This window comes from Chiroxiphia lanceolata, chromosome 1 (genome assembly GCF_009829145.1).
Source record: "Chiroxiphia lanceolata isolate bChiLan1 chromosome 1, bChiLan1.pri, whole genome shotgun sequence".
Classification (NCBI taxonomy): Eukaryota; Metazoa; Chordata; class Aves; order Passeriformes; family Pipridae; genus Chiroxiphia; species Chiroxiphia lanceolata.
Genome location: NC_045637.1, coordinates 73,794,426 through 73,819,911, shown reverse-complemented (window position 1 = coordinate 73,819,911; position 25,486 = coordinate 73,794,426). Strand labels below are relative to the sequence as shown.

Here is a 25,486-nt window from a genome sequence, read left to right as displayed (position 1 = left end):
TTTTACATTATATGCTTAATATATTATTTACTCACAAGATTGTCTTGCTAAGTAATGTTATCATAGCTATTCTACTGTAACTAACTTTTCATTCACTTCATTATTCCTATTTTGATGTCTTTGTTATCCATTAGTTAAGCAATCTGTACATACACAAAAGGTAACTAGCAGCACGGTACTAAGAAAAGTACTGAATTAACTAACAGGAGAAACAATAACTCTAAATTTGGTTATATTTTATTTCATTCCTAAAGCTCCAGCAAGATTACTGGATTAAGTATTTCAACCACTTTTGCATTCCTTTATTTTGCCCTAGCTACAGATTTTGCATCTTCAGAAGCACTCTCACACTCAGTAGGAACCTGTTTTCCTGGTAATAAGCATTCTATAATATTACACAGTAAAATAATTACTCCTGTATTCTAATACTATACTAGTTAACACTGAGCATGTGGTCTAAACCATTATTAGGTGCTCATGTGTCCACAAGACCTTGCCAACACATGGAATTGAAATTACTGTTTTGAAATAATCATTTCAAAATAGTTGGTTTTGGATATCTAGGTGGATTTCCTGATTTCAAAATACACAGGCTTTATTCTGGTTTAAATCTGAGAAATGCACTGCTGCATTAGACTGTCTGAATCACATGAGAACTGATCTCATTAGTGATTCCAGAGTAATATTCCAAAATCAGAATCATTGTAAATTTCCAAGACTGCAATAAACCATAATCCTGGCTGCAAGACTAGATTATAAGCATATATTAAAAATGGCAAGTCTTTTTTTGAGTATTAGATACACTATACAATTATCTTCATTTGGTGTGAACTTATGAGAACACTAGTAAAGACAGCAGAACTATGAAATAAGCAGAATTGTAAGTTTTTCTCACTCAAAAGAAGTAGAATATTAGTCCCATACTTCAGAGGGAATTGATTCAATCCCTTCAGAACTGATCTTGACCCTTTCTGCCTCTGTGAAGACGAAGCTTTTTGCAGAAAGTGTCTATCTCGCCCACAAAATGCATCAGAGACAAACTGTTCATTTACATTTTGCTTTACCTGAAAAGTCTAGTCACAACTTTTTAAAGTGTGAGCTATGCATTTTATTGTAAGCAGACATTTTTGTCAAACAAGAATTTTGCAGCCTGCTCCCAATTTATTTATTGAAGTAGCCTTATGAGAAGAAAAACATCTTTTTTTTCAGTTTACAAGGATGTAAGAAAACAAAATATACTTGACTACATATTTGCAGTTTGGATTTTATTAGTAGGATAATATTTTGAACAAAGAAGCGAACTAAGAAATAAAAATTTTAATTAGGCATGTGGTTTTCATATGTCATGATGTAATTAATTACTTTGCTTTAAAAAATACCAAAATATTCAGGAATTCTAAGTTCAGAGTAGTTACTCATAGTAACTTTACAAGTGGACAGTGAGGTGGATGGAGAAATGGCTGAATGGCAGTGGTGTCATCTAAGGGTCAATACTGGTCACAGTATTGTTTAACTTATTTATCAGTTATTTGGATGAAGGCACAGATGCCTTCTCAGTAAGTCTGCTGATGACACAAAGCTCAGAGGAGTGTCCAATACCCCGGAGTGCTGTGCAGCCCTTCAGAACGACTTTGACAGGCCGGAGAGATGGCCAGAGAACTGTCTGAAATTCAGCAAAGGCAAATGCAGAGTTCTTCATTTGGGGAAGTATAACCTCATGCAGAAGTATAGGCTGGGGGCTGACCTGCTGGAAAGCAGCGCTGCAGAGAAGGACCTGGGATCCTGGTGGACAACAAGCTGTTCGTGAGCCAGCAGTGTGCCCTGGAGGCCAAGAACGCCAAAGGTATCCTGGGGTCCATTAGGAAAAGCAGGTAGAGGAAGGTGATCCTGCCTCTCTACTCAGCCCTGGTGAGGCCACATCTGGAGTACTGTGTCCAGTTCTGGGCTCCTCAGGACAAGAGAGACATGGAACTGCTGGAGTGAATCCAGTGGAGGGCAACAAAGATGAGTAGGCGACTGGAACATCTCTCTTTTGAGGATAAGCTGAGGGAGTTGGACCTGTTCAACCTTGAGAAAATTGAGAGGAGATTTTATCAGTATATGTATCTGTCAAGAGGATGGAGTGCGTACTCTGAAAGTTGTGTTTCACATTTGTTTCAAGTAGATTCAGTTGGAAGCAACAACATTCAGAGAATTGTGTGTTATAAACAAATTTTATACATAAAAATGTATACATAAAAATGAGTCAGCAGTGTACCCTGGTAACCAGGAGGGCCAACAATGTCCTGGAGGGCATCAGGCAAAGCATCGCCAGCCGGTCAAGGGAGGGAATTGTCCCACTCTGCTCTGCACTGGGGCGACCTCACCTTGAATATTGTGTGCAGTTTGGGGCACCATAATATAGGAAAGATATTAAGCTGTCCGAGAGTGTCCAAAGGAGGGCAACGAAGATGGCGAAGGGCCTTGAGGGGAACCTGTATTAGTAGTGACTGAGGTCACTTGGTCTGTTCAGCCTGGAGAAGAGGAGACTGAGGGGAGACCTCATTGCAATTATAACTTCCTCATGAAGGGAAGAAGAGGGGCTGACACTCATCTCTTCTCTGTGGTGACCAGTGACAGGACCCGAGGGAATGGCCTAAGTTGTGTAAGGGGAGGTTTAGGTTAGATATGAGAAAAAGGTTCTTAACCCAGCAGGTGGTTGGGTACTGGAACAGGCTACCCAGGGCAGTGGTCACAGCACCAAGCCTGACAGAGTTCAGTGTTTGGATGATACTCGGGTGCACATGATGTGACTCTTGGGGATGGTCCTGTGCAGCGTTAGGGGTTGGACTCCATGATCCTTGTGGGTCCCTTCCCACTTGGCATATTCTGTGATTCTGTGGAAGGTTCCTGATTCTGGATTTGATGGGAGGAGCTTGTAGGTTTAAAGCTGGTATTCTCAGTGACATTGCAAGATTGAATTGTACCTAAATACATTTTGATTGTCTTACAGAAATTCAAGTAAGAGGAAGCAAAAGTAGTTCACTCAGAGTGTCTGAGATGATTAAAGGATTTGATTTTTCTTAGTAGTACAGGCAGGGGTTAAGCAGGATCCTGAGTATCTGACATGCATCTTATTTTGAGCTCCTAGGACTTTATAAATTGTGTCTCTACCATTTATGCTCTTCTACATCATTCATCTATATCTTTAGATCCCTATTCTTCATTGCACACACATATATATGTATACAGTGCAAAACCAGTAGTAATGGAAACACTGATAGATATATTTGTACAGAAGTCTAGTATTAGATTCATGTATTCATTCAGAAATGGATAGAACCATGCATTTGGAACATGAGTCAGGCTTTTATCTTCTGTTTTCTCCTTGAATTTGCGGTGATGAATCTGGCTTCTGTGAAATAAGATGGTGACCCCAGTTCAGTTCCTGGCGTACAAAGTGTCAGATCACAGTTGATGATAATTGGAACTATGTAGCATGGATATTTCAGTAGAAATTATTGAAAGGGTCAGGAGAGTCTGTTCTCCAAAATGCTGTGTATAGGTAAAGACAAAAAAAGTTTCATTGAACAGTCTTGGAAGATGCACCTTTTACATTTATATTGTATGAATAAAATGTAATGTCTCCAGAGGATACCTGATTAGCACTTGCAATGTATATTCATTTGGGAATATATTCGTCCCCTGAAAGGACATTTAAAAATCTCTCTGAAATCAAGGGTATCAGGGTATAGCTTTTAAACTTTTTGTTCTTTGGTGCACACATAACAAATTATTTTTAGTCTAAATCTGTATGGGATTTTTTATATATTTTGCTTGATTTATATTCAATTCTACCTCATTTTCTGTCTCAATAAATCATCTCAAATGTAACTGAAGTAGAGCAGTCTTGCTGGCCTACTTAGTGATAATTTTAAAATAGCTGAAGAAAAAGACCTGCTGTTGCTGACTTCCTTTAGAGTGAAGTGACTTACAGTTCTGTTACTAATCAGTCAAAATCCATTGTTGAAGTGTTGCATCACTGTCAGTAGGCATACTAAATCATCACAGCCAAATGAATGCCTTGCAGGAGAGACACTCAACTACCCAATATTTATGTTTGGTAAAAAATGTGAAGTGACAACATAAAGAAAAATTAGAATCAATCAGTAGAAGCCAAAAACTGTTGAATGTTTTTGTAGAGAATGCTGACCCGATAGAGGAAGTGGCATCAAGAGTCTTAGAATGAACTGATTCACTTTTATTCCTGAATTTCCCTCCTGCACAAAATGCCAGTTTTAGCAGTGCTGGGACAACTCATGTGAATACTTAGAGATGTGGGTTGGTGCCTACTGGGATGAACAGACAAAATATCCATTTTTCATTGGACTTTCTTAACTAATTCTGAAAAGATTCACCTCATTTTATTTTGTTGCAGTGCTCTCCAAAGCTGGTCAGCTACTGAAATGACCATGTTCAGTGTCACCACAAAGTGATTAAACATGCTTTGTCCTAGCAGTACAAGAACTTTTATTTCTTCCATGAAACTAGGACCTGTTTTGATACCAGAAAGTAAAAAGAACAGTCAAAGTATGTTTTTAGCTCCTTATTTATAACTTTTCAGTGACTTGTAGTGAAAAGTGCAAGCCATTTTGATTTGCCTGAGTGGAAGGTAAAGCGGAAGCAAAATCAAAAGAGGAAATGGGGTCTAAGAGCAGAGTGGGAGAAGGATCAGCTTATTCCCACGAAAGAGGGAGTACAATTCTAAGTGAAAGGATACTGACCTTAAAATATTTTTGTTTCTAATAAAAAGTTTCTAAAGTATAATAACTGCATTTATAAATGTGAACACTTTGAAGTTAGAAAAGTGAGATCTTCTTCGAGGCAGAAGTTTTCACTTCAACATTAGCACATCTAATGTTGCCATTTTTGCATTATGTCAGCCTTTAATTTAATTTTGTATTCTTTTCTGATAAAACACATGCTTTATCAGAGGTATTCTGAAGGAGAACACTGGACATCATATCTTGCAAACATTGTAAGACCAAGACACTTTAAACTTTCCACAATTTTCATTAATGTTCCTCCTCACTTTCTAGATAATTAAATGGAAACGTGCAACCTGAGTTACAAAAATGCTAAGTACTCACAGCTGCAAGAGCCATCAGTGGGAACCCTCTCCTGAACACTGAATCTCCTAAACCAAAAGCTTTATATTTGTTCTGGCAGCCTAATTAGGGGTACTCATGAAGTTTTGATTATTATGTCTCTTACATTTTACCCATTTTGCAGATGGGAGCTATGCTCCTACATAGTACTGGCAATCCATGTTGCCAAGTGTACTGTAGAAACAAGTTCTTTGAAATTTATAAGCACTAAGAATCCTCTATGATGATATTATGGAGTAGCATACTAGGGAATTAGTAAGTCTGTGTTTGGTCAGATGTTAACATGGAACTACATGAGGAATGCCATAGATAAATAGAAATAGGAATAAAGCACCTAAATTTCTAAGGACAGAATCACAGAACATTTGAGGTTGGCAGGGGGTCTCTGGTGGTCATCTGGTCCAACCTCTTGCTCAAGCAGGGCCACTCAGAGTCAGTTGTCCAGTGCCATGTCCGGGTGGCTTCTGAGTATCTCCAAGGAAGGATACTCCAGAACCTCTCTGGGCAACCTGTGCCAGTGCTCAGTCACCCTCACCATAACAGTGAGTCTCCTGATGTTCAGCTGAAACCTGTATTTCGTTTGTGTTCATTGTCTCTGGTCCTGTCACTTGGCACCATTGAAAAGACCATGGATCTCCTTCTTTGTACCCTCTCTTCAGGGTTTTGTATATATTGATGAGATCCTCTCTGAGCCTTCTCTTCTGGCTGAACAGTCCCAGCTCTCTCAGCTTCTCTTGACAGGAGAGATGTCCCTTGGTCCATCATCCATGTTGAAGACAGAGGCAAAGAAAGCATTAAGCACCTCTGCCTTGTCTCTGTCCCTGTTTGTGAGGTGACGATCCTTATGCTATAATGAGCTGATGATATTTTATTTCTTTACTGCCTATTGACATTAATACATTTGAAAAAACTCTTTTTATTGTCCCCCACATTTCTGTCCAGCTTCAACTCCAACTAAGCTTTGGCCACATGACTTTTCTTCCTACAGAGACAGGCAGCATCTCTGAGTTCTTCTCATGTCACCTAACCTTGATTCATCTGGGTATACACCTTCCTTTTTTGCCTTATTTCCAAGACAAGATCCTTGTTCAGCCAAGCCGGCTTTCTGCCTCACCTGCTTGACTTCTGACATTTGGGAATTGCTGCTCCTGTGCCCTTAGGAGGTGATGTTTGAAGAGTGACCAGCACTGATGGATCCCACCACCTGCAAAAACGTTTTCCCAGGGGATCTTACGTACTAATTCCCTGAACAACCCAAGGTCTGCTCTCCTCATGTCCAGAGTTGAGGTTTTGCTGGCACTTTTCCTCCTGTCAACAGAGATTTTAGAGTCAATCTCTTCATGGTCACTATGGTCAAGATGGACACCAGTCTCCACTTTGCACTGTTGACAAGCAGCAGATCAAGCAGTGCATCTCTCCTAGTCGGGTCCCTTAGGACCTGTTCCATAAAGTTGTCATCCTGGTTTTTTAGGAATTTTCTGGCTCAGGTTGTACCAGCTATGTGACGCTCCCACTTAATGTCCGGCAAGTTGAAGTCCCCCATAAGGACAAGGGCAGTTGACTTGGAAGTGTCCCGTAGTTCCTCAAAGAATAATTTGTCAACATTATCGTCCTGGCTGGGAGGTCTATATAGCAGTCTCCCATGATGACACCCACATTATTTGTTTGTCCCTTGATTCTTACCCAGAGGTTCTCAACTGTACCAGTGCCAGCTGTGAGCTCCATGCATTCTAACCCTTCTATTACATTCAATGCCACTCCTCTGCCTCTTCTACCCTGCCTGTCTCTCCTGAAGAGCTTGTAACTGTCCAATAGAGCATTCCAGTCACAGGTTTCATGCCACTGGGTTATGCCAGTGATGTCAAATCTTTGGGACTGGGCCAAAGCTTCAAGCTCCTCTTCTTTGTTCCTCATGCAGTGTGCATTGGTGTAGAAGCATTTCAGTGGTGGTACATTGTAGCCAACACCTCTTGAGGCAGATTGAGTGATCCCATGAGTGTTCGTTTCCTCAGGTTTTGGCGCAAAATCCCATCAGTCATCACTGGCAAGCCTGGCTTTGTCCCTTCTCCCTTCCAAGCTAGTTCAAAGCTCTGTCAACAAGCCCCACTAGCTCCTGTGCTAGAACTCCTTTTTCCCTCTGAGAAAGGTGCATTCCTTCAGGTGTCAGTAGACCAGGGGTTGAGTAGATCAAAAAACACAAATTATGTTATGCTTCACTATAATGGGATTTCCACCTCCTTTCTTATGCATCTTTAGCTGTGAAGCTGCAGACATATTGCCTGGACTGTTAATGTTCGACCTGTCAGTAGCAAGAGAAACCTGCTATTTAGCAGAGAAATGAACTTCTAGTTTTGCACGGTGGATCTTTCAGACTCTGTATGAAACTAGACTGCCATCTCTAACCCTTTTTTTCCCTCCTCATGTGCCACTAACAGGGAATGTTAAGAGCAGCACGGGATGTGTAAGGGGTGTGATGGCAGCCACCAGTGCCCCTTTGAGTTTATTTCCACAGATTTTACACCAGTGCAGAAAATAGATCAGAAGGTTTCCTAATTAATTTTCAAAGAGCAGACATTGTCCTCTGATTTCTGGCAAAGAAGATATATGTAATTCCGAAACTGATAGAAAAGACTAAGAACTATAACTCCTGAAATCTTTGCTTGAAGTAGACAAGATACCCTTTTTATGAAATTCTGTAATTCTTTAGTAAATAAGTACAGTAGTCATTCTTGACAACATACCATGCATACATACAAAAAAGAAAGCATTTAAAGAAATCCTGGCTTTGTGTAGGTATTCAAATTATTTTTTCTTCTATTTGGTCATTTCTTCTGCCATACCACAATTTCACTTTCTGCCTATGAAATATGAAGAAGTGCTACATAGTTATTTAGAGGTCTTTGGTCAGTACAAATGAAGATAAATGTCTGAGTTATCTGATTGGTTTTCGTTTACAGTGCATGCATTGGATCCCAAGACCCCTATTGTGGCTGGGACATGGTGATGAAGAAATGCACAACACTGGAAGAAAGTCTGAGTATGAGTCAATGGGAGCAAAGCATTAGCGTGTGTCCAGTAAGTCCAAATGCATTCATTTATCTCTTAAAACCTTTGATTCCATGCACATTTCATAAAAACAAGCTGACATAGATTTTTCAAGCTCAGAAAACTGTATTTGATACCATTTTTCTTAGGTTTTCCTATCAGATTTTAGCAGAATATTTTGTTGCTTTTCTATTTCATATCAAATTACTTATATGATAAAATTATTTAGAATACTTTCAAAGGGTGGTTGGTTTTTATCTGTAACATCTGTGTCCCCACCTTGAAAACAAATGTTTTCTAAGATTAGAGATACTGACACATTTTTCTCTGCAAGGTTTTTCTCCATTATATACTATGAAAAAGTTTAATCACTAGTGGTATGATCTTTTCTTTTAGGATCCGTGTTGCTAATATAAAAAGCCAAATAACTTTAAAAGTCCATGAACTGGAATGGTGAATTGTATGAGTTAAGTCTCACTCACATCAATGACTGAGGTGATAATTATAATAAATTTAATATCTGCACTGGGCACTTCTGTTTAAAAATTATTTCAAATAAATTTAATATAATAATAAAAACAACAACAAAGTTGATTTGCATCTCTCATTTTTAGTGTGGTTCTGGTGACATTTTAATATTCATTCCTTTCCCTCACTCCAAAGCTCACAAAAAGGGGTTAAGAAGAATCTTCCATGTGCTACTGAGCTCTTTTTTTTTTTTGAAGACTCTTGCTGCTTTGTCCTTCTGCCCAGGAAGAGGGAGCCTTTCCAACTCAATTCTACTTTCATTACTAGTAAGAACTTCTTGAACTTGTCCCCACTCATTGTTGGAGCACACACATCTATGAATTTATACTCATTATGACATTCATATTCTACTCTTCATATGGTTATCCAGCTCTCTTAAGCTAGGCTTTGTTTAGTGAACTAGAGGTGTGCAGAATTAATATCAAGTTCTTCCAGCTTTGATTTGTGATCTCTACATGTGTTGCAGCAGCCTCATAGATAGAAATCTGAGGTCCTTGAGAACTTGCTCCTGTGTTCTGTGTTTGACATTAAACAGCAATTTTTAAACATTTTTTCTCAATTTTTAAAACTTTTAAAAAATGTTTATGTCTCGTCCTGTCCTTTGCATCCATGCTCTCACACAGAGGCCTAATAAAAAAGGTTTATGTTGAATTCATCTGCATTAGCATTTGGGCCGAAATTAGGCACAAATTTGGGGCAAATACTACAATTTTCCCCATATACTACTTATTGGTTCACATCACAAAGCAGTCTTGAAGCACACAAGCCACACTACTTTCAGATGAAATTAAAGCAAAAATGCTCCAACTACTACTAGGCGTTCCATCTATGGCTAAAGCAAGTCCAAAGTAAAGCCCCCAAAATACATATGGGGTATGTGTCAAATCTTCAACATCAGCTTTTATTTTCAAGATTTGCGGTGTGTGCACACACCACTTGCTAATATAGACATAGTCACTGTCTCACAGAAAGTCTGGATTCAGTCACCAGTGCAGTCCTTGCCTCCCTGATCGACAAGTAACTACATGCACTGCACATTATATTAATCTCCAAGTATGTGGAGTATGTGGTAATTCCACAGGCTAAAAGTGGTTTTGTGGATGGGGGTTTTGCTGGTGGCTTAGTTGCTTTATGTGGAAGGCTTGCTGAAATGCATGTGTTGGTTGATACTTGCATGAGCAGCCTACCTGCTGTGCTCGGTCTTTCAATTGTGGTATTAGCCCTTATTTTCTTTCATAGATATAAAACACAAGGCCAAGTTGGGGTGGAGGGGGAAGTATGAATGATTTAGAAAGCATAATTCAATTCTGTTTCGTTCAACTGGAAAAACCAATTATTTAGTACTTATTATATGACAGTTGCCTAGGATATGGCAGACTAGTCAAAGCAGGGGAGCACCTAAGGCTTGTTCAGAAATTCATCCATAGCTGTGAGACTTATACGGCCAATCAGAGGTGCAAAGGTTTAGTGAACCTTCAAAGAAATTTTGTAGTTAAGCAGATTGAGGTTGCCTAATATAAGGAAGATTTTACAATTATCTATCTAAATTGAAAAGTGTACTTTTATTCCATTACTGCCTTAAACCCCTAAACACCAAGTAACACATTATTGAACAAATTTAAAAATTTTATAGAAACTTTTCTTTAAAATAACACTGTATTCTGGCAAACTGAAATCAATTACAATTTTGCTTAGAGAGGCTTTCAAGTATTTGTTTTTATGGCATTTTTATGTGCTGTGTTCACAGGATATATAAGCCAAGATGTAACGAATTTAATTTTGTAGGCTATGTGCATCCTTAATATGGGCCACATATAGTTAAGATATTGTTGCAGGCAGAACATAAAGGGCTATTTGAAACCTTTTACCCTCCCTCTTCCGGTGCCGATTGGTTCCAATATCTTAATTGTTAGTAAAATTACATTCATCTCTTTAACATTATAGAAACTTTTTTAGATTAATGCATGACCAGTTTCTTCTAAACTTGGATGACAGAGAGGTCTGTTTATACACTAGTTTAGCCCAGAATAAAAAGTGTGATCAGTTTCCTTTGAGAAATTTCTTCCTAGGGCATTATTCGTATGGCTGGATATTTATTGGCATGTCGTGGTAGAGCAGGGAGGGGACTAGGAGAGGTAGCTGAGCATCTGTGTTACTGTCACTCTGAACTTTGAAAATCAATTGTGAAAGATGTGGTTCTTTTGGTTATCTTGCTTTGATTTTAATTCTCAATTTGATTTTAGGTTATTGTTTCAGTTGGCATAAATACAGCACCTGTATATAAATATAGATAGTAATTAATTCTATGGCACATATATCTACTTTAAGCTTCTTTCAGTCAGTCAATTATCCCTATTATTCATCCAATATTTTTGATGGTAATGAAGGTTAATTGTTTTTCTGAAATATTTTCCAGTGGGACTTGCAATCTGTCACTTAAAAATACACTGACATTATCAAAGAGCTTTTACAAGGAAAATAAAAATTATTCTAAAAAATATTTGGGGTTTTTTTGTTTTGTTTTGGCTTTATTTTCTGTAACATAAGTATGCAACATATAATGGGTTTATTTTTATGGTTGTGCTCAGAAAAAGAGTGTAGTATGGGATCTTACATTCATTAACAGCTTCAGTAGGTACTCCAGATTCACTGCATTCTACACAAAGTAATCTCAAACCAGAGATCTTGTGACAGATTTAAGAACTGAGTCACTGAAGATGTGACCTTTACTCTGAGTACAAACCAGGAAGACAAGGTGGGTGCAGAGAGGCTCAAGACAAAGATTGATATTTGGAGGACATGAGAAAGAAAGAAAGGTCTAGAGATATCTACAGAAGGGAAAGGGTGACAAAAATGGAGTGTTAGAGAGAGAAAACAGAATGTAGCTGTGCCAGGATAATACAGCCATATTGTCTGATTGATTGTGATTTTGCCCTTGAGGTGTGTCAGATTGTGAAAGGTTAATGGACATGGATTCTGGCAAGGGCTAAAAAGGCCCCTCATCACTACCTTTTGCTTTCCTGCAGTCATGTGATGAAATTGTTTGATAACACTTCTGAAAGGGAAATATTCACGGAGAGGCAGAGCAGGTGAATCTTGGGGAACAGCAGAGACCACAGTGGGATGATCTTTTCAGGAGCAGGGAAAAAAAATGAAGAGAGAGAAATATGCCACCAGTTTATCTTTCTAAGCTCAAGCTTTCAGCTATATTTTATGTATACTTTCCCTACCACTTAATATAAATTATGGTAACCATAGACAACTGTAGCTTTAGTTTATAATTGTAGGTGCAACAATAAAGATGTTTTAGTCCAACACAGAAATAGAAAACTATAAAGGCATTTTCACACTTCTGATGCTCATTAGATTGGAGACATGTAATTGTTAGTTTATGAATTATGTATATTTGTTAGACTAGAAGTGTAAGAGAGAATGGCTTTACTTACCACTTAACAAGAAGTAAGTATTTCCTGTTGTCTTATGAAAACCAACAGAGTATACTCTGCGTGAACAAAGGTGGGTGAATTATTTTCAATAAGCATCTGTCAGCAGAATTTTGAAATTATGAATGGTGGTTATGTCAGTTATAGATTACAGAATATGCACATAACTTTTCCATGGACAAGCTATATCTGTGAAAAATAAAATTGTGAGAAAGTTAATTAATAGTGAAATTATGGAATCTTTGCCACAGTGGAATGAATCAGGCAACACCCAGTGTGTCAGAGAAACCATGTCTTGTGCTGTAATCGAATCTTTTGTATCTTCAAATTATTTGTGAAATGTATACTTTTCTTACCACTGTTAACCAGTACTCAAAATAGCAAAGGGAGGCACCATTTCAGATAAATTATGACAATCTACAACTGTAATTCCTATTTCAATATATAAGCAAATATTATATTGGTATGTTCATACACATTTGATGAAATAGGCATGACTACAACTGATACATATTTATTTTCAACTACGAGTCACTTTAAATACTATTTAGCCTGCACTTGTTAGTACTGTTGTCTTGACTGAAAGTTAAAATCTGGCAATCAAAAGACAAATCCCATAGCATTTAAGTGAAAAAGTGGCCATCATTTCCATTTAGGATCACAGATTTGTCAAGATGCTAAAAGGATAATATGAAAGTCTGTTTTTGTTGAGAGCTGTTGTCCCTCCTCATTTTCTTTAGAAATTCCAGTAGCTATGGAGGCTGCTGCACTTTCCATTAGCTCATTTTGTTTTAGCTGGACAGTAATTTCTTATTAAATGTGTTATGACTGCTTGGTGGAATCACCTTATCCAGTCAAGATAAGAATGGTGTGACTCTTCCAGCCAAAGGTGTTGAGAATTGAATTCTACAGGGACAAACTGTCTCATCATGTAGGGTTAGGTGCTGCTTTTTGAAGATGTTTATAGGATTTATACATATAATTACATCTGATGCTTAGCATCTGTCATTTAAAACCACATTTCACTTTTATGAAACGGTACTATATGCTTCAAAAAACTGTTGTCAAAAAGAGACACTCATGATGGAGATTTGAGTTTGATTGATCCAGTTTTGTTACCCTGGACTATTACAGTATCATAGAATCACAGAATGGTTTCATTGGAAGGGAACTAAGAGTCATCTAGTTCCAACACCCCTGCCAAGGTCAAGGACATCTTCCACTAGACCAAGTTGCTCAAAGCCCCGTCCAGCCTGGCCTTGAACACTTCCAGTGATGGAGCATCCACAGCTTCTCTGGGAAATCTGTTCCAGTGCTTCACCATCCTCATAGTATCCTCATTTTTTCCTTATCCTCTGCTGGTTCTTCCTTTTGCTCTAGATTTGGGTTTTACAGTCAGTATCCAGGTTCCATTTTCACAGGAAAATTTCAGAAAGTAGGGAACACAGTCATCAGAAGGCAATGGAGAAAGTGAAACTATAGTTTCTATTGACTCCCTGTAGGCAAGCATGAATGTGAAAGGTAACAGTTAGTTGTGATTACTGTTATTGCTATAGTGTTGACATCCAGTGGCTCATATCGGTCAGAAGTCATGGAAATTATGTAGCTGCAGAAATTAAAAGGGGAGCTTGCTGTCTGGAAGTTATACCTCTCCAGAGGAGGCTTTTATTGTTGATGTCTGAAGGCTGAACCTTCATGCACTGCAAAATAAAGAGGTTTTATGAAGGAACTGTCAGGCCTCAGGTAAGCTTTTCTGTTGTGTTTGTTTCTAGATGAGGAATCTGACAGTGGATGGACATTTTGGAACATGGTCACAGTGGAAACCTTGCACCCACACTGACGGTACCAGTGTTGGCTCCTGCGTCTGCAGGACACGTGTGTGTGACAGTCCTGCTCCTCAGTGTGGAGGTTGGCTGTGTGAAGGACCAACCATGGAGATTGCCAACTGTTCCAGGTATGCAACACAATTTCAGGTTCTATCATTTATGGTTTAAAAGTTTTTAACTTAATTAGAATAATTATTTTTTCTATGGTATATTAGGGAGGAACGGGAGCATCCTTTCTCAAAGTTCCCACAAGGTACAGCATGTGAATTCTGTTAGCTTTTTTGTTATATTACAAAAAAGATATTGATGTCTTATCAGAGTATCCTGTTGAAATTGAGAACTAATCCATTTTGACACTTAATTAATACTCTTTTTCCTTTAAAATCATAGAATCATTTAGGCTGGGAAAGACCCTCAAGACTGAGTCCAACCATTAATAAGCACTGCCAAGTCCACAACTAAACCATGTCCCTAAGCACCACATCTACATGTCTTTTAAATAGCCCCAAGGATGGTAACTCCACCACTTTCCTTCCACCATTTCAATGCTTGACAACCCTATTTGTGAAGGAACTTTTCCTAACATCCAGTCTAAATCTCTTCTGGCACAGCATGAGGCCATTTCCTCTCATTCTGTCACTTGTTACACTGGAGAAGAGACCAACCCCCACCTCATTACAACCTCCTTTCAGGTAGTTGTAGAGAGCAATATGGGGTCCTATGGGTCTCCTTTTCCTCTAGGCTTTAATCACTTTACTTTCAGAAGGGGTAGCAAAATTTGACACTTTAATCTTCCTGAAAACAGTATATAATTAAAAATTATCTTCAGAACTTTGATATGAGAATTTGCATATGAAGTTTACCCAGAATAAAGTGACCAAAAGCAACTAAATAGCTTCATAACTTTGTACTTCTTGTGTGGCAGGGTGATTTTAGCAGTTGCTGATTACAAAGCATAGAATATGGAATAATCAGAGTACCTTTATTTTGGTTCAGTATTCTTGAAGAAATGGAACACAATGCGCTATTAATGACTTCTACAGATATATTAATAGGCCAGATTCTGCTGTCAATCACACCTAATCAGCCATTCGCTATGTATAACAGATGACAGAGCCTGAGCTTTTTATTCTACCAGAAATGGAGGCTGGACACCATGGACATCTTGGTCACCTTGTAGTACCACTTGTGGAATAGGCTTTCAAGTTCGTCAGCGTTCCTGCAGCAATCCAACCCCGCGCCATGGAGGACGCGTCTGTGTGGGACAGAATCGTGAGGAGAGGTGAGTTATCTTTCTTCTGTTGTCTGTTTTAATTTCTTCTGCTCAGTTGTATTCCATAAGACATTTTCTCTTTTACTTGCCTTGGTTTTCTCTTCCCCTTCCTTTCACTCTCTTTAACTTCACTGCTGTCCAGTAGCAGTATTCCTATTAACAAGGCTGTTGGTCTGCAGCAGATCTTTCATTTTTCACTTAGCTTCATCCCTTCTGAGCCACCTGAGAGCTCCTGGTAGTGCCAGTTGCTTCTGCTGAAGCAACGTGCTGTTGTCCCCTGAGACCCTGAAAATTGATTCTCCTTGAAAATTGATTGCACTTGTTTGAATTGTAACTTGCCCAGCCTCAAGACAAGAATTCAGAGCAAAATATAATAAGGTCACAGCACTATGTTACTGATGCTTTGAGTTCATTTTTTTCTGTCATAGATGAATTAAGCATTTCTATAACATGAAAGGAAGTTTCAAGGGCTTTGTTTTCTGTTCAGTAAATATAATACACCATGAACTCAAATATCTTTTAGTAAGGTTTCACGCTTGGGCTTTTTTTTAATTGTTTGTATATATATTAACCCCTGAGCATATGAAGTTAGCTCAGATTTTGATTTCATCATGTACTGCTTTAGCACCAGATTAAGTATTTTGTCACTAGCTCCAAATGTCAAGTTCAGGCCTTTCATTCCTTTTTACATGCACCCTAACATCTCTAATTTTTGTGTTCGCAGTTTTAATAGTAATTAAGTATTTCTTTAAATCAAGCTAGAATATATAAAGATAAACTGCAACTCTTGTGTGCATTATGTTGTTTCTAGAGGCATACCAGAAGTCTGGATAGCAGAAGACTGGTGTTGGTGTAAGAATGTGGAGTCCTGTAGTCATCAGTTCTAAGAGATGTATGCGGATACAATTCCTCTCAATATGCACTTAGAGCTTACTTCAATGTTTTTGTATGGATGATGTAGTATCCTATATTGCTGTTGGATGAAAATAAAGTTCAGTAATCTTTATGATGAGTTTCAGTGAGGCATTTAATTGAACATCAACTTTGGCATTTCTTCAGATTAAGAGATTCATTGAAGGAATTGCATTGTTGCATCACACATTTATGCATTAATGGATCACCAGTCTTTCTAACTCTTAAAGGATCAGTATTGCAGAACACATAAGCATTCCTTGCTTTTTTAGGGCCATGAATATTTGTCATTTCATCACAGTGGAGAGCATTTTGTTATTTTGTAAATTACTTTCTGAAAATAGGTTGCTCAACCAAAAGGCATCACCACCAAAGTAGACTCTATCTGCTGTTACTTAGCTCTGTCCCAGCATGAATAACAGTTATTGATTTTCTTGGACTGAGAGGTCAGTTCAGGGCAGGACACAACGAGACTAAATATAGAAAAAAGTAGTTTAGCTTAGATAGACGTTTTGGTGATGGACTGTAGATGTCAGTAGTCATTGTTCATTTTAGTTTCACATGGAATAAAAGTCCAACAAGAACTTTCAGAGAAATAAAGAAAACTGGGGGAAATATTTTCTTAATTACAGCAGAATATGTTGAGTGTTAAGACAATGGGTGCACTGTAAAAGTAGTTACAAAATGGAAAGTAGTACTTATGATGAGTTGAAATAATGGCAGCTAATAAGGAATGAATTTTGGTATATAACAATTCTGAAGGAACAATAGGCTTATGTTGCTTTGCTTTTGTAGCCTGTGGGTTATTTGTCCTTTCTTTCTTTCTTTGTCTAGTTCATCAGCAATCTGGGATGTATGTGCCTGTGAGTTTACTGCAGGATGCCTGTTTCTCTCATAGTTCTTCTGTCACTCTTTCCTATCTCCTTGAAACATTGTTCACTCTCACAGGCCTTGCACCTTCCTCTCACTCACAGCTTGCTCACAGCTGACCTTCCTCCCTCTATCCTAGTTTTGTTTATCATCTCTGTTATGTCCTGATACTTTTATAACATTTTAAGTAGGGCTTTTTTTCCAGAGGGTGTGATAAGTTCGGGAATTTTGTCAAATAATTTGTAAAACAGTTAGAGGAATGAGGCATCGGTTATTTGCCAGGATTTTTGTCAGTATTAAGCCAAGTACTTGAACAAATCTTTTCAGAGCTGTAAAAAGCAGAGAGTCCTGGGAAACTTGCCAACCAGGGCCCAGCCCACCACCCCCAGCAGGGGAGCAGGGCAAGCCTGGAGATTGTGACCAGATCCAACCAAGAGTCTGTATCATAGGTAATCATGGCAATAGATGTATCATAGATATCATGGCAATGAGAGAGGTCCAGGTAGGAAGCTAAGGCAGAAGCTGTGGTTAGGATCAGGTTGAATAGAGCTTCTTGGCCCATGGGTGTGGGCAGGGGTTCCAGGTGAAGCTGACTGGGGCCATTAGGGCTTTATGAGTGTCCTCACGGCTCTTACAGATTGTAGTGAGTTTTTAGCTGGGAGGGCAATGGAGTGCCAGTATTTGCAGTAGTCCTAATTGACCATTTCGCTCCTATTGGAGTTACATCTGCACCAAATGGAAACAGTTCCTTTGAGAATTGAACCCAGTACATTTAGGCAGGCTGAACAAATATTACATATGCAGTAAATCCTAAGAAACATTTACTGTTTTTGTATCCAAAGTGCAAAAAACAACTTCTCAGATTTTCTCATTTAAATCAATCGATGCTTCTAAATATCCTAGCATTTTACTTTCTTAATGACCCAACTCATATTTATAATGAAAATATGTGCAGTCTTAGTAAAAATTTGAATTAGTTGGTTTACACATTGTGTGCATTTGTCTTTATAAACACACATACTTTAATCACGTTCACATGTTCAGGGGTATAAAGGTAGGATTCAGTTTCCACAGCCAACATCATGCCAAACCCTAAAACAGCTTTTCAGCAAACAGTGATTTCAGTAGAAATCCAGTACATAACTGCTTAGAAAGCAAACACAGAAAAGGCAGTGTGTATCTGAGGTAAATTCACCTGCAGATGTGAATGCATATATTCATCTTTAAAGTATTTACTCAAGTGTTAAGAGCTAAGTGTTTGTTTAGGTTATGTTTGTTCTACCACATGAAAGCCATGATCCTATCATGGCTAATCTATCAGGCAGTTCTGTGCTTGCTGGTCATTCTCTTGAAATCAGTGGCAATATTTACCAATTTAAAGTGCTGAAGATAGGTTAAACTGTTGCATGATCTGCTGCTAGAGGGGTGTTTGTGGGGTGGAAAGCAGCTGAGAGATAGCAGCAAATACTCATGTTACAATGCAAATTTCCCTTGTAAAAATAGGTTAAAAGTGCAGCTGATGTGCATTTAGACAGAATATGGAGAGGGAGTAAAAATAACATTGTAAGAAAATTTGCTAATCAGAAAATAATTTTGAAGTCAAGACTCCAGATGGAAGACATCCTGATGAAATCCTTAGGGGCTTAAAAATTTCTGATTTTTCCTGTATGACAAATATTCACTGAAACTGCTGGAAAACTCTCTAGATCTTAGTATACAGAGTCTGTAGTATCCTGTCTTGACATTATCATGAAGTGAGAATGTTTGTCCTTTCTGTGGAAGATGCTGTAGATATGACCTCATTAAGTTCACTGGTCTCCCTCCTATCTGTGCAGACATGGAGGACATTAAAATTACTTTCAGTGGGTGTATTTATCTTTTATTACACAGGAAAAAATAGAAAGAAAAAAAACAATGGCAATTAGAAAAATAAATTGGCTGCAGATGAGGAGTAAACCTCTGAAAGCCCTGCGTATTTTGGGGTGTATGAGAAGGTTAGAAGCAGTAGATGTTGTCGCGTTTCTTTTTTTGTACACAATCCTCAGCAGACATTCAGCTTTTGAGCTTGTTTCCATGAGAAAGAGGAACTGCTGAGAGTCAAATCCCTGCTCTGTGTAGCACTGCTTGTTTCTGAGCAATGTGAACAAGCCCAGTTCCCTTCAGCAGAGCAGATCAAACACCACAGGGCCTTAGGCTTGCTTGCAGTCCCATGGACGTCTTGTCTGCTAGGAAGTGGGAGCTCCAGTCCTCCTTGCTTTCTCTGCTCCCTCCTCTTCCACAAAAGTCCCTGGCACCACATGTCCCAGCTCCTGCCACCTTCCACAGTCTCCTGGGTAGGTATTTCTGCCAACTCAAAAATTTCAGTCCCATAGGGCATGTGTGTGTCATGTGTCTGCCTTCAGCTAAAGAAATCTGACATTCCCATCAGCCTCGGTATTGTCTGTGCTTCCCAGTAAGCCACCAGCTGGTAATCACAACTACCCACCACGTAACAGTACGTTTCATAGGAATGGGAAGGCTAGTTTGTTTTTCTTAAATACGTGGTGGTATAATATAACTCAAAATAAAGAAGTATTTGTTTAAATAACATCTCTCTGTCGAATAAAAAGGATGTATTTCTAACTGTCGTGCCTGTAGTACTCAGGGCTGCATGGCAACACTGACATAAATTGCATAAATTGATGTTTTACTAAAGATTGAGATTTTTATAGGAACAAGAATAGTAATACCAGTTGTACTGAAATCACCTGGTGTAAAATTTACTGTAGGAACTAGTAGCTGTGGAGAAAACTGGACATAGGATGTTCTCCCTTCCCCCAGTATGACAATTCCTTTATTAAGGCATTTGAACTTGGGTTCACTGCAAGGGAAAACATGAAGGGTCATAATATAAAACTCACATTTCTCTAGGCTGTTCTCCCTTCTGACCTCATTGCAGTTAAGTTAGGGGAGAGGGCACTGGTTTCACAGGTTCAAGTTTCTTGCATGTTTTGTTGAATTACTGTAAAATGTTAGCCCAGTGGATCCTGAGAACAAAATTAAGAGGGGAAGAAAGAGCAAAAGGGAAAAAGGGCTGCTGAGTGACTTGAAATGCAGCCAAGAACAGATATAATGAAACTTGGCTCAAAGACCCATGCTGTAGCACAGCTCTCAAAGATCAATTGCAGGGATGTCTCTAGCTGTGAAAACATACCTGATGTTTTCAGAGGCTGGCTGGCTGGCTGGCTGAAATAAAAATTAGATTCTACTTGTATGTTGTGTTGGGTTTTGTTTTTTTCTTTTTGTGAAGAAAATGAAAAATTGACACTTCTGGTGTTGGCTTTTTTAAAAAATTGTTTCCTAAACTGAAGTAGTTTGCATAGAGATTTTAGAGCTTTTTTCGTCTGCATCTTTGAATAGTCTTGGTTAACAAAATTGCCAGGGCTTTGAAGTGCTTACTGTGTTAGCTATTAGGTTTCTTTTCTGTGTCCTGCTTAAATGAGAGAGTGGGTGGTAGGGCACATAGGCACTAAAAGAGGCACTGCATTGTGGCATCTCTCATCTAAGCAAGATCTGTCACACCTAACTTCAGGTGTTCATAAATGTGAGTGCTTATATGTGCATGAGCTGTCTGAACTTTCATTATGGTCTGTAGAAATCTACTCAATATAGGCTGTGGAGAACAGTAATTTGTCTCCTTCTGCTGTATATTCCTAAATTTCTTCAAATTAATAATTCTAATCACCATAGTTTGTATTGACCAAATTTCCATTGTCTGTAATGGGAGCTTAGATGTCCATTTCCCATGCAGCATTTATAGTCAATGAAAAGAAATCTGTACACTGAGGGATGTATTTATATGACCTACATTAGACATAGGGTGACATAAATAATATTTTTAGCAGGGCTGTTTCTTTCCATGATCTGTTGCTCAAGTATAGATGACTACTTCATTTTTAGACAGCTACACTGTACATGCCTATATTTTAAGGCAAGATGAGTTCCTTAATTTTACTTTTTGCACAGCTGAACATCAGTAATTCTCAGCTTTATGGCAGACTTACTTTGCCCTGCTGTGTGTGTCCCAAATTAACATAGCACATCTTCATTAAGAACTAAGGCAATTATGCAAAATATGTACTAATTTGACTAAATAAATGCTGATGTTACATGAGTACATACTCTCAACAAATGCTCCCAGAGACAAACTGTCACAAACATTCACATAAATGACTGCATGTGACAAAGAATGTGTTCAGTTGTTGGAGTTTTAGGGAAAGAATATCCAGGTGCAGAACATTCCTATACTAATTTAATGATGGGATAATGTGAACTGTGAACTGCAAATACTGAACAATGCAGAAGGGGAAAAAAAGGTAGTTTATGTATAAGCTACTGCTGAAAAGCATTTACCCAAATCACGCTCTGAAGAATTCTGAGACACCAGATTCATAAATATTGAGGGTTGGGGAGTTTTTTCCTCAGGTTGCTGAGGAAAGGTCAGCACAAGCTGTTAATAATTTTTTTAGCTATACAGAAACAGAAAACTCTCACTCCCCTATTTACCCCACTCCTACCTTTAAATTTTGATGGAGTTTCTCAGACCTAGGGACAAAGTTTAAATCACAGGCTCCAGCATATGCGATAAATGACAACTGTTCATGCTGTCATTTCTCTTTTTGTAGAAATGAATAACTGGAGTATTAGTCAGTTTTCATTGCAGGAGAGTGCAAAGTGATGGAAACTTGTTAGAAGGAAAAGAAGACATTGGATATTGGATAACTGGTGTAAAAACAGAGGAAATACTGTAACAGATTGATTTATTTGTTCAGAACAGTCAGTAGTTATAGCAAGAGCTACCCAGACTCATCCATAAAATATTAGAACATACCTTCAGGATTGTCTGTTTTCTATCTGCTGTGGCTTTGTTTCATCTGAAGTAAGAGCTCAGTCTCTTAGAGACCCCTCATTGCACTTGCTGGTGGCCCAAATCCTTTAGACCTGTGTAGAGGTTCCTTAGAAAGTAGCATATGCTGTGGCTAGAGTTTTTGGATGGCACACTCGAAAAATCAGAAATCTTTGGTTTTTACGATAAATGAAAAAGCTCACTAAAAGTTGAGACCTTCCCACATGTCTGAATGTCTTGTTACAATAATGACAGCTCAATATTAAAATATTCCTGCCTCCCTCAAGAACCTACTAGGCCCCTGAATCAGTTTGTAGCCTACTGGGAAATCCTTCAAGGATTATAATAGCTAAAAACACCTTTTAAAAGATAAAGTAATAACATTATGAAAACAGTACAGTTCTTTATGCCTAGAATCAATGTTTTAACTTTTATTTTGCCCATAAAAGCAGAGACACTGTGGAAAGCAAAAAGCAAGTTTAGCTCTCTGAAGATGAGAGAGATGGATCCTAATCAATTCTTAGCTGGAGACTGATAAAAGACTGCCTGCCTAAATGTTTGACTGCCCCAGATGTATAGCCACAACTGGTTTTAATAAAGTAGTTTTCAATCTTGCTTACGTGCTTGCAGTACAATAGCATGGTTACATTGCATGGATTGTGTAGTCACTGAATAAAGCAAACAAATGCTTCACCCACGCAATTGCAGCCTAAAAAAAATACAAACCCTCAAATGTTTAAACACTGTGTAGTGTGACAACTGTTAGTTCAGTGCTTGATGAATAGCGAGAGGCCCTTTGTATAGAATACTTCCTTGTACAAACATCTATCTGAATTATGCAAATGAGAGGCTTTTCAGGGAAGTCTTGTATTGATACTAAATAGATTCTTTGCCTCCTTGTTTGTCTCTTCTCACAGGTACTGCAATGAGCACTTGTTGTGCCCCCCTCATGTATTTTGGACAAGCTGGGGTCCATGGGAGCGCTGCACTGCTCAGTGTGGAGGAGGGATCCAGGCACGGCGTAGGACATGCGAAAATGGTCTTGACTGCCCTGGCTGCAGCGTGGTGAGTAATTTTCAGTCTTCCCATCAGCACATACCTATGGCCATATGCCATGGATGTCTCTATGCCATAGAATTATAAAATCATTTAAGTTGGAAAAGACCTATGAGATCATCAAGTCCAACCATTAACCCAGTTCTGCCAAGTCCACCATTAAACTGTGTCCCCAAGTGCCACATCTACATGTATTTTAAATACCTCCAGGGATGGTGACTCCACCACTTCCCTGGACAGCCTGTTCCAGTGCTTTGACAACCCTTTCAGTGAAGGAATTTTTCCTAATGTCAAATCTAAACCTGATCTGGCACAACTTGAAGCCATTTCCTCTTGTCCTATCACTAATGCCCTATGTCCATAGGGCATTAGTGATAAAGCATCTGTGTATGTCTATAAGCTCTACCCCTAAGTAGTCACCAGACTATTTTTGTCTCTGTGTTTCTTGGATGTGCTAAAATACACATAATTTATCAAACAGAAATATATATAATTCAGCTTTTTCACAGTGTCATCTAGAAAATTAGTTTCCTGAGGCAAGGTTAGTGCAGATGTGTCCTTGTGGGTTTATGGTGGGTTTTTTTTCTATGACCAGAGTACATAGGAACTCTAGCTATGAGCCCAGGACTCCATTGTGTCAGGTTCTGTACAGCAGAGGAAAAGATAGGTTGCACATCTAAATACATAAGAAGCCAATCAGTGAATACACGGAAGCACTGGAAAAATGTTAAGGTAAGATTAGATACCAATAGTAATCAGCACAGCAGCCGCCTAGAGCTGTCAGGCTTTTAAGCTACACTGGAATGATTTTAATGAATGGATGTGCTTTATGGATACTCAATTTATTAAGAAAAACATATGGGAAATCTTGTAGGCAGTTTTTCTTATATCTGAACAAATATAGGTGGTAGGTTTTGAGTGATGGGAACATCAAAATGGGACATTGTTTTCTTGAAGGTGAATGGGATGATGCATAGTAGTATATGGGTGAAGCAAGACAAACAGTAGAGACATGTAGAGGGAAGGGTGATGTTCACTCCAGCATGCTAGGAAGATAACCTCAGTGTTAGAAGCTGAAGCAAAGTCTTAGCAAGTGTAGGTTCATGTCAAAAGATGAACCTTGGGGTGCTCTTCCACGATAATTTGAAAGCTAGTTCTGGACTGTCACTAGGATTCACCTAGATGGAAATATGAAGTGGCCAAAACTGTGGAAGAAAAATTCTGCTGGTGAATGACAGATGGTGGTGCTAGTCTCACCAGCGAACAAGAATAAGCACAGCTCAAAGGGAAAATGAGACTTTTTATGTTCAGTGGCCAGGCTTAACGTTGCACACCGAGAAACATGTACTCAGTTTTGTTTCAGGATATGAAAGAGGCAGAAGAACAGTACTTTTTTTCCACATATAAAACCAATTTTTGCATGCCTTAATTTCAGAGAGTAGGCTTAATTCTGAGGTTGTCATCATATGTGACATCATATCTATTTGTTAGACTAGCGGTAATTAAATACAAAAGAAAGGATAATTTATTACCTTTTTCTTTTTGTGCATTTTCCCAGGATTTTTTCTCTTTTTAAAATTTACTCTAGTGATAGAATTTCATTTTCAGTAGATTGAAAACATCCAACAGGTTTGGTTTTTTATTTCAGCTGAACTTTAAGAATTAACCTAATAACTTAGAATTATATCCGGTTTTCCAAAATAATTGTCTCCCCCTACTGGTACACAAAAAGCAGACATATGGTCTAGAACTATTGTCAAACCTTCCTGACAAGCACAGAAAACAGCACAATATGAAGGTTTTCTGTCTCATCCCTCTTTATCCCACAAGAATGTTTTGAAAGAAAGCAGTATTTTGCTTTGCACAGAATCTTCCCATGGTCTGAAATGAAAAATACATAGCTCTAATTTTCTTGGAAAGCTCCATGAGGAAAGTAGGAAAGCCTTAAGTGCAAAAGTTTCCTATTTTGTAACTGATTTGAGATCAGTGTTATTGGGCCTTGTAATTTGTTAATAGTCTTAGCACATTCCCTGCTGTGTCACAGAATAGTTACCAGTTCAGCTATGGAAATGTTTTGAAGATTCCTTATTAATTAGAAAACTACTATGTTGACGGTTTCAAAAAAATCCCTTAGCTTTGGAGTACACAGCTGTGTTGCTAAAACTTAGGCACCAATGGAAAGCCATCCAGGGTAGAAATCCTCTGTAAACCCCGGTGTTCTTCAAGACAAAGGATTTGGGTATAAAGTCTCTGTTCTGTTCAAGTTTCAGTGAATTTGAACTTTTGAGTTGTCTGTCTTGACTCAGAGGTTTTGCAGCCATAGCAGGACCTTGTCGCTAAGTGTACCTGGAGAAGAAAGTACTTCATTGCTTCTAAGAGTTTATTTCATTAATGTAAGAAAGCAATTAGAAATATTTTTATGCCTTCTTGTAATTATTGAATGGATTAAATATTTATATTAATAAAATCCTATGAATGAGGAGCATGCATATGAAACTTTT

At 38.4% G+C, this 25,486-nt stretch overlaps 1 protein-coding gene across 7 annotated transcripts in view; it reads left to right on the top strand.

Moving 5' to 3' along the window:
* The window catches only part of SEMA5A (semaphorin 5A), a 333,475-nt gene that overhangs the window by 233,421 nt on the left and 74,568 nt on the right, over positions 1 to 25,486 (top strand). For all 7 annotated transcript variants that reach the window (XM_032697771.1, XM_032697806.1, XM_032697781.1 and 4 more), the window contains 4 exons: positions 8,105 to 8,222; positions 13,936 to 14,117; positions 15,128 to 15,271; positions 22,847 to 22,994. In XM_032697771.1, the coding sequence (XP_032553662.1) occupies positions 8,105 to 8,222; positions 13,936 to 14,117; positions 15,128 to 15,271; positions 22,847 to 22,994 (592 nt within the window). The remainder of the gene's footprint in view (positions 1 to 8,104; positions 8,223 to 13,935; positions 14,118 to 15,127; positions 15,272 to 22,846; positions 22,995 to 25,486) is intronic.